The 18447-nt window shown below is 38.7% G+C and overlaps 1 protein-coding gene across 1 annotated transcript in view; it reads left to right on the top strand.

The window, feature by feature from the left end:
• Nucleotides 1-1164: 1164 nt before the first annotated feature.
• LOC127438353 (apoptosis-stimulating of p53 protein 2-like) overlaps nucleotides 1165-18447 on the top strand; it is a 49495-nt gene continuing 32212 nt past the window's right edge. Inside the window, exons 1-3 of the mRNA XM_051693878.1 lie at nucleotides 1165-1691; nucleotides 11316-11457; nucleotides 15018-15131. Coding sequence (XP_051549838.1) covers nucleotides 1683-1691; nucleotides 11316-11457; nucleotides 15018-15131 — 265 coding nt within the window. The 5' untranslated portion in view covers nucleotides 1165-1682. The remainder of the gene's footprint in view (nucleotides 1692-11315; nucleotides 11458-15017; nucleotides 15132-18447) is intronic.

The following is an 18447-nucleotide window of genomic DNA, read 5'->3' on the forward strand; positions in this document are numbered from 1 at the left end:
TTACAGAGCCCTGGCATCAAAATTTTAATATTGAATATTTTCCACCAGATGGCGCCATTGTTCTCATGTTTAGCCTATGGAGCAAATACATGCTTTTTCCCTATTTTCTGTTTGCTGTATTATAGAGCACTGCAGGCCAACTGAATAAATGATGCAGATAAAATTCTGTGTGTGTGTTGGTATGGATGTCAGAGTGTATTTTGTATGTGTGTATTGAGAAATTTGTGTGTGTGTGTGTGTGTGTGTGTGTGTGTGTGTGTGTGTGTGTGTGTGTGTGTGTGTAAAAAACAACAGTGGCATTATATAAACAAACTGGCATTTAAAGGGTTAAAATCCTGAAAATGAATGAATATTTGTTAGTTAAGATCAGGACTGATGTTGGTTTAAATATCTAAGTCAGTGAAAGTGGAAAATAATATTAATATATAATATAACTATGGCAGTTTTTTGACGCTGACATTTTTGTCCTCTAAGGACCTCTGAGTAACTTATCTTTTATTGATGCACAAGTGTTATGAAATACTTGGTCATTTCTGACGTATTATGGCATTTGTGGACGTTTACACAATATTTTAGAGGTTATTTATTTATTTATTTATTTATTTTAAGAAATTATAGCTTTTTCCGTAATTGTAAAATGGAACTGAATGAAATAAATAGGACTTGTACAGTCAAGGGTCCATTGTTATAGTCTTGGGTCCATTGATCTCGCGCGTTTGTCAGTTCACCATTATTAACAAAAGGCATTTCATACTGTGCCGTATTGTTCGCTTCGAAAGCTTCCTAAAACATACGAAAGAGTGTGGGAAACATTATAAACGCTAGAGCATATAGAAACACGCAAACCGTTAAAGCTAACGGATCTTCAGAGATAGAGAACGATGTGTGTGGCCAGTGTTATATCCCGCTAGTCCCGTTAGGGTATGGGGTTATGGTTATGGTACGGTAGGGAAGGGTTAGGCTTAGGTTTGTTCATGGGGGAATGCATTCTGACAGCGGAGAATGTTACTGTCAGATCCTGTACCCCCACCATACAGATCTGCTGGAGGGAAACAGATCCCGACGGGGAAACAGAGTTCGACACAACACCGGAAGCGCGCGGGTAGCGCGAGGAGGAGTTTGTCATGCACGCGCCGGGGTAATTCGGAATCTCGCGCAGCGTCATTTTGGGTTGGGTTGCGTTTGTTGATCCAGCAGCGTAAAGCCTGGCTTGCTCACTCGCCGTACGACGCGCACGGATCTAATGTGGACCTACAATCAGCTTAGCGGACCGTAGCTGGTACAGGACATTCGCGAACGCACGTTATCTTTATATCGCCTATATATTGTATAGCGGCAGCGCATCGTGGCGATCACAATTGTTTCGGTCTTATATGTGGTCTGCGGTTCTCTGAGCCATTCGTGGAGGAACCTTTTCTTCATTTAGTGGGTTCATCTCGGGTTCATTCTGCAACAGGTTTCTGTAATAAACCAGCGCTACAAAGTTGTCGGACAACATCAAAGGAGGCTGCTGAAAATATAATGATGTGTAAACGAAGAGGATAATACATGCACACTTTACCTGCATATGTAACAACAATAAGAAACACTTCTTGGCAGACAAAGGAAAGACCGTTATATTATTTATATCTACAATATAAGGAAATATAAAGAATATACAATATCTTGAACTGCTTTTCAAAATGATGCCGGTAAGTTGAGTCAAGGTCGAGTATATGATACTTAAAATGTTCACCTCTATGCATCAACATGCCTCTTTTTCAAATGCTTTATTTGCTGAAATGCATGGACTGTATTGGTTAACTCAACAAATGCATTGGATAAATTACATTTCTTGTTTTTAACCAGGTTGTACTTATTGAAACATATGAATTATAATATTTAAACCCCAATAGGACTGTTATTTAATGCTGATATAGGGGATATACAGTGATATAAATAGAGGAAGGCACAGGATCTGAATTACCTTGTGTCTTGTACCTGTGTATAGACACCTGTTATCTAGTAATGTCCACAGAATGATCCGGAAAATTGAGTATACATGAAATAATTCCAGTAAAGTAGGATTTTCTGACAGATCCTTCAACACAGGTGTGATTAAAAACGGATAAAAAAAGAATAGAAAGGATTATATGCAAGCATGTGTAATGGTAGCCAGCTGGTAGGTAGCTGTGCTATATGTAAACCTCACTCCCCTGGCCTCAAGAGGCGCACTAGCGACTGATGCTAGAGGCTGTAGCCTTTAGCCTCCTTGTAGACGCTGGTTTGAATCCCGTTTGGAGCAGGACCGGTTACAGTGGTGCCGTGACCCGGATGAGAGTGAGGTTTAGGAGGGTGAGTGTAATGGTAGCCAGCTGGTAGGGTAGGTAGCTGTGCTGTGTGTAAACCTCACCCCCCTGGCTTCAAGAGTTGCGCTAGCGACTGATGCTAGAGGCTGTAGCCTTTAGCCTCCTCGTTAGCGCGCACGCCACACCAGAGACTTAGGTTCGAATCCCATTCGGAGCAGGTCGAGCAGGACCAGTTACACATGGTTTCATATAGACATGGCAATACAGTTACTACATAAACCTAGGCACAATTTCAATCATCTAACAGACCCAGAGTGGCATTATACAGTGTTTATATATGTATATTTATTTATTTTGGTAAAATATATTTTATATACTTCTCTCTATTGTAATAAGTCTTAAGTATGCTATTAGCACCTCTTTTCTCATTACTGTCACCACTCATGTGGGTGAGTCACTCATGGTGTGTATGGGTATGAGTCACACATTCATACACCATCCACAGTTAAAACATATGACAGTGTCACCTCTGTCCCAGTAACAAATTAATGAAAAGGGGCATTTGTCATTTTGACCTTCCAATTGTAATATGTCTGAAATGAAGATCCAGTATAGGGTAAAACCATGCCGTAAGTGTTAATTTTCAAATGTGTGCTTAATCTCCATTGGCTTTGTCACCGGATGTCCGCTTTCAATCTGGATGAACTGTCAGTAATATCCATGGATTTATTGCCTCTATGCATTAGTGTGAATCATAATCCCTTCGCACAAATTAGAATGGGACACTTTTGAGTTTTTATTTGACATATTTTCAAATGTCCTCTGAAAGAGACACTATTAATGAAAAAAAAAAAAAGGATTGTGGATGGAAGAACAGCTTGTGATTCGATTTCTTGGAATTGTTTCCGTGAAAATCCACAATTCTGAAGAACTGTGTACAGATTTGAAGCTACTACAACCTTTGGTTGTATCATAAGATTTTTAGTATTCAGTACCGTTGTCTAGCATTGTTGTGAGGTGGACACAGCAGAATCTTGTATTTAGCTTTCAAAAGAATCTACTCATAGGTGTAATTTGTTTCTACACTGTTTGCATTGTGTGTTTCACGCTGTAGATTTTAAAGAACCAGCTCATAAAAGTCATTCATCCGTGAACCGCATTACACTGGCCGGAATATGTTTTGCGCTGGAGATTCAAAAGAACCAGCTCATAAAAGTCATTGGTTCGGAAATACCAGTGTAGACCGGTCAGGCTGTATGCTTCGATCTGCTAATTCAGGGAACGTTGTAAGAGTATTTTGCCATGGTGTTGCGCCCGCATCTGCAGAGAAGTGCATGTTCGAAAACCTTTATAGGAACCAAAAGTTATCTTAATCATTAGGTTTGGATATTTAAAAAAAACATATATAAAAACGTTCTTAGGGGGGCCTGGGTAGCTCAGTGGTAAAGACGCTGGCTACCACCCCTGAAGTTCGCTAGCTCGAATCCCAGGGCATGCTGAGTGACTCCTAAGCAACCAAATTGGCCCGGTTGCTAGGGAGGGTGGAGTCACTTGGGGTAACCTCCTCGTGGTTGCTATAATGTGGTTCGTTCTCAGTGGGGCGCGTGGTGAGTTGAGAGTGGTTGCCGTGGTGGATGGCATGAAGCCTCCACACACACTATGTCTCCGTAGCAACACGCTCAACAAGCCACGTGATAAGATGCGTGGACTGACGGTCTCAGATGCGGAGGCAACTGGAATTCGTCCTCTGCCACCTGGACTGAAGCGAATCACTACGTGACCACGAGGAATTAAAAAGCATATTGGGAATTGGGCATTCCAAATTGGGAGAAAAAAAACATTCTTGGTTCCCAAACCTAGTGCCAGATATTTGAGGTTATACACTGTGTTTGAGACAACATATGTATATTTGAGCTTGTATTAACAGCAGGTTATTTTAGCAATGTGAGTTGTTTGAGTAGTGACTGTGTTCTGTGTTCACCCCATAAATCCTTTTGAGTTCAATGTTTTTGCTGTGAATTTCTCATTGCTGTAATTCTCAAAGTAGGATATTCCTCTCAGCATGACATTTTAGAGAAGTTTTTGTTTAGAGAACAAAAAAATACATTTCAAGGTATTGTTTATAGTTCCCCTAGAGAGGAACTTGCCTTTGGTTGCATAGCTTCCCTCTTTTCAAAGGTATTGTAGGGTCCTTGTTGGGTCATTGTGTGGTCATGTAAGTGCCCTGAGCAGTAATTTTTGAGACTCTAACTTGATTTGACAGGTGTATAGATGACTCGGGCTGAGAGTACTTGTAGAATAAGATTAGCTTGGAATAACTTAATTGTCAAACCCACTTCAGTTCAAAGGCTCTGCATTAGGAGTTATAAATATCCCTGATTGTTGTCAGGCCCTTTCAGCCACCTGAGGCCTCAGCGGGAAACAATGACCAGAACTGCGGTGCCCGGTGCCACGGCAACCGTTGCCATGGTCACATTCCACACAACAACATTGCTGCTATGCGGAGGAGTCCATGTTGGGAACACTCGGCTGAACTCAAGACTAATCCTCACATGACTCATGCTTTGTGTCAATCCAGTGCAGGGGCCATATGGCTGATTCTGTGTCCGCATACACTCACAAACACACACACTGCAGTCTGCTGAATCTGCGGCTTGTGTCCTGCGACTTACAGCAGAACAACTTCCTCAGTCATAACAAAACACATGCAAATTAATAAAATCCGTAATAATAAACTATTGGAAACTGTGCTGTTAGAAGCTCCTAATGTTGTGTATTGACAGATACTCATGTAGTGTTCAGACTAAATAATTGATACTCAGCATGCATTGGATTACCTCTTTTCTGTTGCCGTAGTGGCTTTTCCCAGACTTTTTGGTTGACTGCTTTTCATTCAGCCTGTCCGATGGGATTTCTGCCCACCTTTCCACAACCTCGAGTCTTTTCAAGCCAATGAACCTCTAGAGTTAATAAAAACCAGTACAGGCACCTTATGTAGATTGCATGTTCAGTACAACAGACGATGTCATTGGTTATACATCCGAGTTGAACAGTGCATCTGCTGTTTTCATCAACAGGAAGAATCTCTTAGCATGCTTCCTATTATGGAAATGTTGTAACCCATATGTTTTTCTCATGGCTTGGTTAGTTCTATCTAGACTTTTTAGGGTTAATGGGTGCATGCGTTCTCCTGAATATTGTTACATCATAGCTGCGCACTCCATTACACATGAGCTATAGACAAAGACTTGGTGTAATCACCAAACCTTTTTTTACTGTTTACTCTTTTGGAGCATGAAATGCAAAGTTGCCCAAGGCAACGCCTTTGACTTTGAATAGGGAGCGAGATTGATGACCTTTTTCTTCGTCCATTCAAAATGGCCTAATGAACTGGCTTACATACTGTAATCAGCAGGGCTGAACTATATTATTAAACAATAAATTGTTAGATTTGCTTAAAATATATATGTAGCAGTTTGCATCAAGCTTTTTTTTTTTAATTTTTTTATCCCCTTTTCTTCCCAATTTGGAATGCCCAATTCCCACTACTTAGTAGGTCCTTGTGGTGGCGTGGTTACTCACCTCAATCCGGGTGGTGGAGGACAAGTCTCAGTTGCCTCCGCTTCTGAGACCGTCAATCCGTGCATCTTATCACGTGACTCGTTGTGCATGACACCGCGGAGACTCACAGCATGTAGAGGCTCATGCTACTCTCCGCGATCCACACACAACTTACCACACGCCCCATTGAGAGCGAGAACCACTAATCACGACCACGAGGAGGTTACTCCATATGACTCTACCCTCCTTTCTGTCGTTTTATTGTTATTCTTCATTAACAGTACAAAAATGTACACAAATTAAACTGCACAGTCAAAATCCTCAAGTACAACTTAATTATTACTAATGACAATTTGTTTCCGCCATGATTCTTAAATCGATATGTCCTAAACTCTGAAAGTCGGGGCTTGACAGAGCTTCCCAATCGTATTTACGACTTTTTGGTGACATTCATGTACGTTCAACTCATAAATACAATAATTCCAACATGAAGTTATGACGCACCATAAGTTTACCTTAATAATTAATATTTTGTGTTGTACACATTAATACAGTAAAGCAAAAACAATTATAAATATGTAAATATCTAAGTGAGTAGAAGATATTTATTTACTTATGTTATGTCTTATGTTATGGCGAATCTTTTTTTTCTTCTTCAGTGTTGATAGTTTACATGATAAAATTTATATTAATGTATAAAGGAAAGTGAATATCTTTTGTAACTGGTCACCATTTCTTTTAATTTTTGCACCATTTAATCACTTCTTTTTAATCATCAGTTGATACGAATAATGCAATACAATTGAATACAATACAGTACAATTGTACCAAAAAAAATGACAAATTAGACAATTGTTTACATACAGTAAGTGTGTAGAGCTATGATATTAAAGTGGACAGCATAGCTCAGATAATTTAGAAGAATTTAATGAGAAATATCTGAGTTTATATTAAGATCTCTGACATTTTTTTTTTTTTTTTTTTTGCAGACTTTGGTATTTTGGCAAATCTGAGCACAGTGTGAGACATTGTTCGATCTCTTTTGTAACTAGAGTATTTCATGTCAACTATCCATACACCGAGAAGTCTCTAAAACATTCCGTGAATGTTCAGTATTTAAATGAGGAGGCCAGTGCATGTCTGCTGTTGGTAAATGCCAATATTTTTGCCTATTCAAACCCATTACATCACCTGAGGTAACCATTCTCAACATAAACAGTGCCCTGTTGCAAAATGGTAATACATTACTGTAATCCTAAAGCCCTGCCCCATGCTCTGGTACAGGATAATGTTATATCCCATCAAGAATTCTTAGAAATTTAACCCAGGAGATTGACTGTGGTATCCCCATCAGGGCTGGCCTTTGGCACATGGGTTTTTCTATAACAATCATCAGTTATCTGTTTAGGATTGTATGCCATTTTGGAACCAAACTCTGATTCCAAACCACTGTTCATATTGGTAGGTAGGTTGGAAGGTATATAAGATAGATAGATGGATAGATGATAGAGAGATATCTTAAGGCACTTTTACAACATAATTATGAGTTTTGTCTAGAATGATACTGAAATGAACATTAGGGGAAAAAGTACATACTGTTAGGGGTTTGTGGTTTATAAGTAGACATGAGGCAATATGCTCTGTCCATAATTCGATTTGAACCTTCTATGAGCTTATCTTATAAACCAGAGACAAATGAGGTTGCCATCTAACATTTTAGACCACTGTAATATACGACATATGGACATTAGATAAAGATATGCATTAATGGAAGATTAATGAAATGCCATTTCCAGCATGATTCTCAAAGGGCTGTTCATCCAGTAAAGGCTTTGATTGGTCAGTCTGAGATATAAAATGATGATTCAGGCAGTCAAACTCAGTCTGGTATCTAAGGGAAATAGAATTCCCTGACTTACTTATATAGCAGGGCTCTGGACTAAAACAATTACCTAAAATGAAGCACTTTGGAGCCAAATGACTTTGATTAATTGCCAAATTATAGATTTGCTCTATATCCATTAGAAAGTGATCTTCATGCTTACATTAAGTTTACCTATAAGTGATATATGCACCACTAGCTGCACCAAATTGACTTGCAAAAATGATGACCTTGTTTTCAAACAGGTTTTCCAAATACTCCCCCCATCTTTTTATTGAGTCGCTTCCAAGTTTTCTGATTTACTAACACATGCAGGACGCGCTCAGATTATTTTTTGTTGTTTATAGAGCAAATGGCTGTCAGAGTATAAATCTGTATATCTGGCATGTAGTGTGGACATTATGTGCATGGTTCCCAAATAAATGGTATAGTTGTTCATGGATAAGTTTTGTGGATGAATTTTGAGAATCCATTGCAGTGGTCAGAGTTCCACCAGGAAATGCTTTAAATGCTGCAATATAAAATTTGAAATGCAAATAAATTTCCAAAATGCATCCAAAATAAACTGTGGCTTATGTGACCATGACAACGCATAAGCAGTATTCTGATGGTTGTTTAAAGAGTGTGCATGTGTGTAAATCGACCATATAACTATGATTGAGCCCTGCATAATATCAACAAGTCAACACAGCAGAAAGAATTCAACATTTATGGGAGTACAGTGGGAAAATGGAAAAACACACATGCACACTATAAACTCTGCCAGTTTATACACACCAATTTAAAATATCGACTACTGTCCCTCATGTCCGCGTATATGCGCTCGAGTACATTGGGGGAATCCCGGAGTTTAAAGTAAGAGGGAAACCCCACTATTACAGCGCAATTCCTCTGCAGGTCGCAAAGGAAAATTAAGGAAACAAACAAAAAAATAACTCTGGAATATCTTAAAATAAAGTCAAGCAACAGAGAATAAAAAAAAAATAACAAAGTCGTCCTCAAACGCCATGTTTGTTATTTACACGTGTCGTTACGTTGTTGTGGAGAAAGCAGCTTACTGACTGAGCCGCATTTATATGGGAGTAAATAGAAAGCCGCTAACGCAGTGTATGTAAATGGGAATGTTGCTTTCAGTCTTAAGCTGCTTTCACAATAAACGGCTTTCTGGTGTCCATGTAAACAAGCTCATTTATTACATTCAATAAAGAGCCACAGTGGCTGCCCCAGTGGCTAAAACATCCATTTCCAAGGTGCCAATTTCCTCAGAATTGGCTATTTTGTTCTCTTGAACACATGGGATTCGCAAATTGCTTTTGCAAAATTCAGGGGGGTTTGCCTAAATTCCATTGCAACTTGGAAACTACAGAAACCTGACCATTAACAAATGAATTTTATAAAAAAACATCGTATCACCCTTTTCGTAGTTACATTTTATTGACCCTTTCAGATCAACTGCTTGGTGTCACAAAGCCTGCTAGATTACAGGACTAAACACAGTCATTCCTGTAACTTGTCAAGCATTAATATCTTACATACCTGTAGCATGACAGTGGACATTGATGAAATTGTCTTGCCAGTCATGTGCACATCCAAAGCCAGATTAAAATTGACTGAGTGTGTTTAGAAAAAGGGAAGGCCTCTTAAACCCTTAACGCTGGATATTGCACAGATCAGGAAATACTGATCACTGAATTTTTGAGGAAATTAAGGATGCAAAATTAGCCAGCACCATTTTGGAAAGCAAAACGGAGCTTGCCTGCCTTTCCGCCTGGGGAGGCGCGGCTGTCATCCACTAGAGGGTGGAGGAGTGGCCGAGGACCAGGCTACGGTGAATCGGAGAACCGGCTTACAATATAAATAATGTTTAATGATAAACTTAAACAAAAGACACAAACACATACGGGCAGCTGCCGCCTCCTGTCACATTTATCCCTCTCGGGCTGTGCAGCATCACGGCCCGGCCCCGCCCTCTGCCCTGCCACCAACATTCATAGGAAAGAAAAATTACAAGTGAAATCTCTTTAATATTTGAATTGTTTTTCCAACACAGCAATGACTTTAAGTTCAGTCATGAAACTCTACATGGCACACGCTTTAACATGTAACCTGTTAGCCAATCAACTTGCATACACCCTCTTTGACTATAATTTAAATTGCCTCAGTTGTTTGCAGGTTTCAATGCAGTGCGCTACAAGTTTCCTCACTGAAACCCTCCTCCTCCCCTGCACCACAGGTCTAGATCTGCTTTAAAGAGTATGTATGCATCTAATTGCGAAGCAACAGCATGTCTTATGTTTGTCTAATTGTGTAGCAGTATGTCTTACATGCTCAACACAGCATGTCTGTGTATGTTCTAGCAGTAGCCTTCGTAGCTGATCTGCAGCAGAAGCAGCCTAAGCAGATCTTGTCAGCCAAGACTGAACATACATACTTGTCATATCCATTCTAATAGTTTAAAATGTATTCAGAGAGTTATCATGAATGAAACAAGATTAAATTGAGAGCAAAGGGAGAACGTTCTGAGCTATGTTATTCACATTAATATAATAGCTATATACCGTACTTACTGTATGTCAACAATTGTCTCGTTTATGTCAATTTTTTATGTATTGTATTATTCGGATCAGCTATGTCTCAGATGTTTCTCCTAAAACTGAGTCTCCTAAGCTATGAAGGGGCAACCTCTGAGCAATGTTTTTTTTTAAGAGATTTTTTTTTTCTTTCATGAATGTATATTTATTTAATATATATTACTGAAATGATTTTATGCACATTGACAACAATTTCATAATTTTCCTGTGAAACTCCGGAACTGCCTGTCAGAATTACAATTCAATTACCTTCTTGCTTTCTGACTAATTACCCCACGCTTGTGTTTTATTTCTGGATAAGACCTCTCTTGATGTGACAGCCATCTGTGCAGGCTGCAGTTAAAGTGCCAAGACAGAAATAAAACATTTGTTCTTCTCTCGGTTAGCCATCCTTCTCTGCACAGCTGTATTACAAGACTGGAGTTAACCAGTCACACATTTATAAACAGTCTGAATGGTTGAGAGCATTCATTGAGAGCTATCTCCTTTTACTGATACTCTTAAAAAGAAAGGTTCTTCAATGGTTCTTTGCAGCGTAGGTTCAGCAATGAACCATATTCTTATCAAGAGCCATTTTGCTGTAGAGGGTTCTTGAGTTGGCTATATGGTTCTATGTAGATTAAAAGAGCCCTTGATGGTACTAACATTATAGACCTCGGGGTAGATGCAATATTTAATTTGATGTGAATGACTTACGTCACATCTATTTCACCAATGTCTTCTGAGTTTTTTGACATATTTTTAGCATTTTGGTTTAAATCACCTGTACATATGGTTTTCTGAAAGAATTAGAAAATAAATGTTCTTATGGTAAAACCAATGCTGTAAAACCAATTTTGGTTTTATTTTAAGACATAAGATAATATTCAAGCTGTACTGAGTCAACTAATCAACACTGATTAAGTTTCTGCAAAGGGAACAGTCTTAAAATGAGTTTGATGCCGTATTGTAACAGCTCCTTGTTGTCCTTTTTTTTTTTTTTTAATGGTCCAGATGTTTTTGACCGTGTACCTCAGCAACACCGACTTCACCGAGCTTCCTATTACACCGGAGACGCTGTGTCGAGATGTGGTGGACATGTGTAAAGAGCCGGGAGAGGTGGACTGCTATCTGGCCGAGATGTGGAGAGGATCTGGTATGTGCTGACCAGACCAGTTTTTGTGATGTCTTATTAAAGGAATGTTCCAAGTTCAACACAATTAAGCTAAATCGACAGCATTTGAAGCATAATGTTGATTACCACAGAAAATAATTTAAACGCTTAATAATAATAGTAAGTAAGGCACTTACAGTGGAAGTGAATGGACCCAGTCCATAAACTTTCAAATACTCATGGTTTCAAAAGTATAGCCACAAGATGTAAACATTATATGTGTTAAAATTTCTGTTCTACATGATTTTAGTGTGATAAAATCGATTCCAGGGTTTACCGGTGTTACGTTGTCACGGCAATGAAGTTGTAATTTTACATATAACTTACACAGGGAAGATAAGCGATTTTATCACACTAAATTCATGTTCAAATGTATTATGTTTATGTCTTGTGGCTATGAAATTGTGTGTTTTTTAATGTTTATGGACTGGCCCCATTCACTTCCACTGTAATAGCCTTACTATAACCATTTTAGTTTTTTAATGAAACAAGTGATTGGAGAGTTGAAATTCTTTTTTGTGGTAATCAACATTATGCCACAAATGCATAATTGTATATTTGAGCAAAACAATTTTAATGTGCTATTTTGATATGGCTTCACATAGAAAGAAATTATTCACCCAATACTGAAAGTTCTGTCATCATTTACTCACTGTAATGTCATTCCAAATTGAATGACTGTGGAACACAAAATATGAAATTTTGAAGAATCTTTACGCAACTCTCTGCCATACAATAAAGCACACAGTGACGGCAGGGACTATCAAGCTGTCATAGTCCCATGTAAGCTATAATACATGTGCACTATATTCCTAAGTCACAATCAGTCACAAAACGTGAGAACCAATGAGAAAAAAACAAGTTTGAAAAGTCTGAATACACACATGCACGATTGAGATTTGTGAGCTACTGTGGAAGCCAAGATTTCTTGTGAATCATAATTTAGGCTATGCCGACATTAATCCAGATACATTTGAAAATGCTGTTTTCATTTTTGATATGCTCCCTGTCTACACTACCATTTTCAAGCATTTTCTAAAAGTTGCTCATCCACACTGAAACGTATGAAAACTCTTAAATCCCCTTAATGCGCATGCGAAAAATCACCGTTCATTGTATGGTATAAAATGCAGTTGTCTTCGTGTTTCATCGCCGGACAGCAATTCCGAGTAAACTTCCCATTGCCTTTGAAGGAATGCAATGTGAAGGTTGTACAAAGTAAAATGTATCTTTAACAACGCTATCAAAGTGAATAGCAGGCACAACAAGGCTACAACATGGGTCGCCATCTTGATTGTTTTGGGTTGAATGGATCACATGACTGTGTGGGGTCATTCCTGTGTTACCAGGGTCCTATGTTCCCCAGATTTATATGGCACATACTGAACACATGACAAAGGGTCCTATGTTCCCCAGATTTATAGGGTTAGGGGTTAGGGTTAATATTTATGAAATATAAGGGGGCCTGGGTAGCTCAGCGAGTAAAGACGCTGACTACCACCCCTGGAGTCGTGAGTTCAAATCCAGGGCATGCTGAGTGACTCCAGTCAGGTCTCCTAAGCAACCAAATTGGCCCGGTTGCTAGGGAGGGTAGAGTCACATGGGGTAACCTCCTCGTGGTCGCTATAATGTGGTTCTCGCTCTCGGTGGGGCGCGTGGTGAGTTGTGCGTGGATGCCATGGAGAATAGCGTGAAGCCTCCACACACGCTAGGTCTCCGTGGTAACGCGTTTAACAAGCCACGTGATAAGATGCGTGGATTGACGGTCTCGGACGCGGAGGCAACTGAGATTCATCCTACGCCACCACGAGGACTTGGAGCGCATTGGGAATTGGGCATTCCAAATTGGGGAAAAAAGGGGAGAAAATAATATATATATATATATATATATATATATATATATATATATATTTATGAGATGTATATAATACAGATAATATTTATGAATACTTGAAACAGGTCAAATTTGACCCGAACACAATAGGAGGGTTAATGTGTGTTAACAGAATATTGAAATGGGGAACTTAGGACCCTGGGAACATAGATATGCTCCCGACTGCGTCACATGACAACGAATACATCATCGTTTTCGAAAATCTCAGTTTTCCAAGTCCACACTACAACGTGAAGACATCAATTTCAAATTTATCCACTTTGGAGCATTTTCGAAATGCTCCGTTTTCGCTGTCAAAAACGCTGTCTCAGTGTGGACGGATGGCCAAAACTTAGAGAAAAAGATGCGTTTTCAAACAAAAACATATTAGTCTGGACTTGGCCTAAATTTCTGTCTGTTCTACAGCTGAGTTAAAAAAAAAAAAAAGACAGATTCATCACTATCTTCATTTGAACGATCCCAATATCAATAATTTTATTTTATTTCATTTTTAAATAAATTAAATAAATGTCTCCCCTTTTTCTCCCAATTTGGAATGCCCAGTTCCCAATGTGCTCTAAGTCCTCGTGGTGGCGTAGTGACTCGCCTCAATCCGGATGTTGGAGGACGAGTCTCAGTTGCCTCCGCATCTGAGACCGTCAACCCGCGCATTTACCCTCCCTAGCAACGGGGCCAATTTGGTTGCTTGGGAGACCTGGATGGAGTCACTCAGCACGTCCTGGATTCGAACTTGTGAACTCCAGGGGTGGTAGCCAGCGTCTTTACTCCCAGGCCCACAGACCCGATATCAGTTCTTTAAATTACAAGCTCAGTCTTCTACTCCATGCCAGGGGTGCCTATTGACGATCACTGGTTAATAATGTTAATCAGGCCAAAAGGAAAAGAAAATTGAGAGAGAAACTACACAAATAGCGAAAATCTTTAAGATGACTTTTTTCCCCTAATTTTTAGTACCCGCTCGCTGTTTGACTGACTGACAGGCGGTTTATGTGTGCTTGTTTTATGTAAGCGTGTGCTCTGAGATCGCTCACAGAGTTGCGGTAATGCGGCTAGATGATTCGATACATTTGAAAATTCCAAGTTATGTCTAAAGTGAATGTAAACAGCAGACCAAAAAGATTTCTGTCAGTTTGAATCAAAATATCGGATTTGAGGTGTCAGTGCAGCACAGTCGACCTCCTGCTGTCTAGTATGCCATTAATATAAATCAGTTTGTTGTAGGATCAAAATTGGTATTGAGAATGATCAAATTGTTTTAATAAATAAGCAAAGTGGACATTATAACCAAAATATAACTAAATTAATTGGAATTGAATCAAATCAGATTGAAATCGTATTGATTTGGGAAATCTGTTTTAATACCCAGCCCTAGTCTGTTCTTAAAAACAATGTCATGTTAACTATTTTAATTGTGCTATTATTGTGTGTGTGTTTTTTTTTTTTTCTGTTTGTTTGTTTTTATGCTTTACAACTTCTGGTGACCGTACACTTTCATTGTATGGAAAGAAAGCAGGCTTAACATTCATCGAAACATCTCCTTTTGTGTTCCACAGAAGCACAAAGTCATTGCAGTAGTGCATCACTCTAGAATGGAACTTTGCCACCTAATTTGCATCTCATGTTTCTTATTGGTCGCTAACTTTCTCAGAGCGTGTGATTGGTAACAGCGAGCGAATCATTGAGGTGCTGCAGCGCTGGGGTCAGCAGAGGGCGGAGGTGCGATTCTTCCTGCGACATGACCGAGCACCCGGACACGATACTGGTGAGAGATTACATGGGACAGTCTGATTCATCTTGACTGTAAATGTCTAGTGTATGGAGGACTAGGAGTGCTACTTGAAAATAAAATGAAAAAAGCTTTTCTCTCAATGATGCTCATGTGAAAGTATAATCGGTATTGTAATTTGTGAGAAGTGTATGTTATAAAAATTAGGAATCTCTCCAAATGTTTCATTGCCAACCATGCTATGTTAAAAGGAGCGTGTCTTACAATTCAGTCAAAAGTTCACTGGTTGCTCCTGTGTGATGGCAGTCTGAACAGTCTGATGGCATTTTAAAACTGGATTCTCTTGACAGGTTTTGTGAAAATCACCCCATAGAGTCACCAAAATCTCTTTTTTTTTTTAATTGTTGACATATGTGAAACCTGGTTTTAGTTACAAACTCCTTGTAAATCTAAATTTAAATACTGATTTTGAAAGCTCCCACACAAAGACAACAGCAATCTTTACGAAAGTAGTGGAAGTGTTTGTTGTCAGTTCAGGGATTGTTTATAATTTACCATCTGTTGTATAGTTGGATGGTGATGGGAATATAGATCGGCTCTTTTTTATGTAAAATCATAGGCCCATTCGATTACATCCTCTTGCCCTTGGCAGTCTGCTGTTGTGGCCATGTGGCAATTGCCATTGTAGCGAATGGGCGTGAATGTCATTTCCTTTTATGTGGATAGAGGGTTGTAAATATGACATGGTAACGGCTGTGTTGGGGTATGAATAATTTACTGCAGATCGGCTTGTTGTGTGGGAATGCCTAAGGGGGTTTGGAACGAATCAGAATGGATCTTTATCTTGTGTACTGTAAACATGTCCACCCAAAGAACAATGGTATTGCTCAAAGTTTGCCCTTTCATAGCTCAATTATGTTTCATTTAAGTATCAACTTAAATTTCAGATGTTTCTCTTCAAAGTCTTCAGGAGAAAGGAAAACATGAGATACAAATGAGACACATCTTTCCATCCAATTTGTTGCGAATAGCCACTGTGGCTCTTTTATTAAATGTAGTAAATTACTTGCGGTTTAGAACGCACAAACAAAATGCTCTGACTAACTCATTATTCCTATTTGCTCAGAGTCACATGATGTTTTTGATGAGCATCTACATTCACTGAGCACTTATTCATGCATTTATTAAATCAGCTAATCGTGTGGCAGCAGTCCAATGCAAAAAATCACGCAGATATGGGTCAGGAGCTTCAGTTAATATTCACATCAACCATCAGAATGGGGAGAAATGTGATCTCAGTGATTTCGACTGTGGCATGATTGTTGCTGCCAGACGGGCTGGTTTGAGTATTTCTGGGATTTTCACACACAACAGTCTCTAGAATTTACTCAGAATGGTGCCAAAAACAAAAAACATCCAGTGAGCGGCAGTTCTGCAGATGAAAATGTCTTGTTGATGTGAGAGATCAACGGAGAATGGCCAGACTGGTTTGAGCTGACAGAAAGGCTGTGGTAACTCAGATAACCACTCTGTACAATTATAGTGAGCAGAATAGCATCTCAGGATGCACAACACATCAAACCTTGAGGCAGATGGGCTACAACAGCAGAAGATCATGACGGGAACTTTATTAGGACCATAGTGTTCCTAAAAGTGCTCAGTGAGTGTACATTTATATAAATTCTATAGGAATATATTTGGTAAATGTGTTTCTGTCATAGTTTTTGCTCATGTCATCTTACCATATAAAAAATGTACCCACCTCAAGCAAAACATTTTTATGCACATTTTGGAAAGTTGTGCATCTTGATGTTTCTATCCAGCATTTATGTGATATCCCAAAATGGCAGAAATATGTGTGGATGGAAACCCAGCTACAAAGACACTTGGGGCCGTTCAGACTAAATGCATTTTTGCGCTAAAAAAGCTATACATAGTGCAACAAACAGAACAGAGCGCAGGTGTCTCAAAACGCATTTTAAGTTTTTTTTAACTTTGAACTGCGTGTAAAAAATGCGGCAGTCCTGCACGAGACACTGAAAGAGAAGCACAGTACAGCACAGCAGTCAAAAACGTTTAAAAAACATTGCATAACATGGTCACAAAATTGAGCGTACATGCAAACAATTTACACTAATGCCTGCTCTCAAAAATCCTTTTAGAAAAATGTACTGTAGTGTTAACATGGTACAGTGGTTTATTAGATGGTGATATACCATGGTATTGTATGTTCCACGAACATTTGACAACCAGAAAGTGTCAAAAAAATGTGTAATCATTTTGAAAAGTAAATATAATACAGTATTTAATTTGTAAATATATTACAGTATTTATCATTCACAGCATAATAAACTTGTAAATATTTTAAATCTTTGAAAAATGTGATTGTTATATTTCTTTAAAATAAAACCATTTGCTTTTATATTATGTTAACTAATGGTAAAAAATAGTGATTCATTTTTCATATTTAATCGCGATTAATAGCATATTTTGAAAGTGCTTGAATTTGACCTTATAAATATACTTCTTTTCCTGTCAAAATGCATTTATTTCCTTTTTAGAAAAGAAAACAGTATGTAACAATATAATGCTTTATTAACATTTTCAAATCAAAGTCTTCCACAGTATAAAGATAGAAATGACCTAAAATATCACCAATTCAAGTAACATTAAATGTTTCACAAAGTCTAAGTGGGAGGTTGACCCATTGAAAGAATTAGTCCCCCATAGGTTGAGTATTCATTGCAATGGGCATTAAATCTCTTAAACTCTCATCCTCCACATTATTAATCTGCATGTAGACTGTGGCTATCCGCTTTGCTACAGCAGTGTTGAAGCTGCGTTCATGATTCGCATCAGGGCATTAAAGTCAGCATCAAGCGCGCTTTGAACTCCACATGAAAAGTGCTTGCAGACAAAAATGTCTCATTCTGTGTATTTGTGATAGTTAAGACTTGGTGTGCTTCTACACCAAGTCGCAAGTCCTGTCTGGGCTTGTTTTGTACAACAAATAGCGTTAAAATCTCCTTTCTCCATCATATGATCACTGACATAGAATCGCTGTTGTGTGCGTGTGTGTGCGTGTGTGTGCGTGTGTGTGCGTGTGTGTGCGTGTGTGTGCGTGTGTGTGTTTTGAAGTGTGTATCAGTGTAATTACTCCAGACAGACACATTACAAAGTTTCCACCTTTCCAACAAGTGTTTATGCTGTATTAACGGTACAGTAAATGCATTAATCACTATTAGGAAAAATGAACATGTTACACTTTTTCAATTAATAACATTCGTTAACACGTTCATTTTGACAGCTCTAACAAAACAAAACATGGTTTTACGATGGTACCATGTTTTTT

The sequence above is a fragment of the Myxocyprinus asiaticus genome, chromosome 49 (genome assembly GCF_019703515.2).
Source record: "Myxocyprinus asiaticus isolate MX2 ecotype Aquarium Trade chromosome 49, UBuf_Myxa_2, whole genome shotgun sequence".
NCBI classification, from domain to species: domain Eukaryota; kingdom Metazoa; phylum Chordata; class Actinopteri; order Cypriniformes; family Catostomidae; genus Myxocyprinus; species Myxocyprinus asiaticus.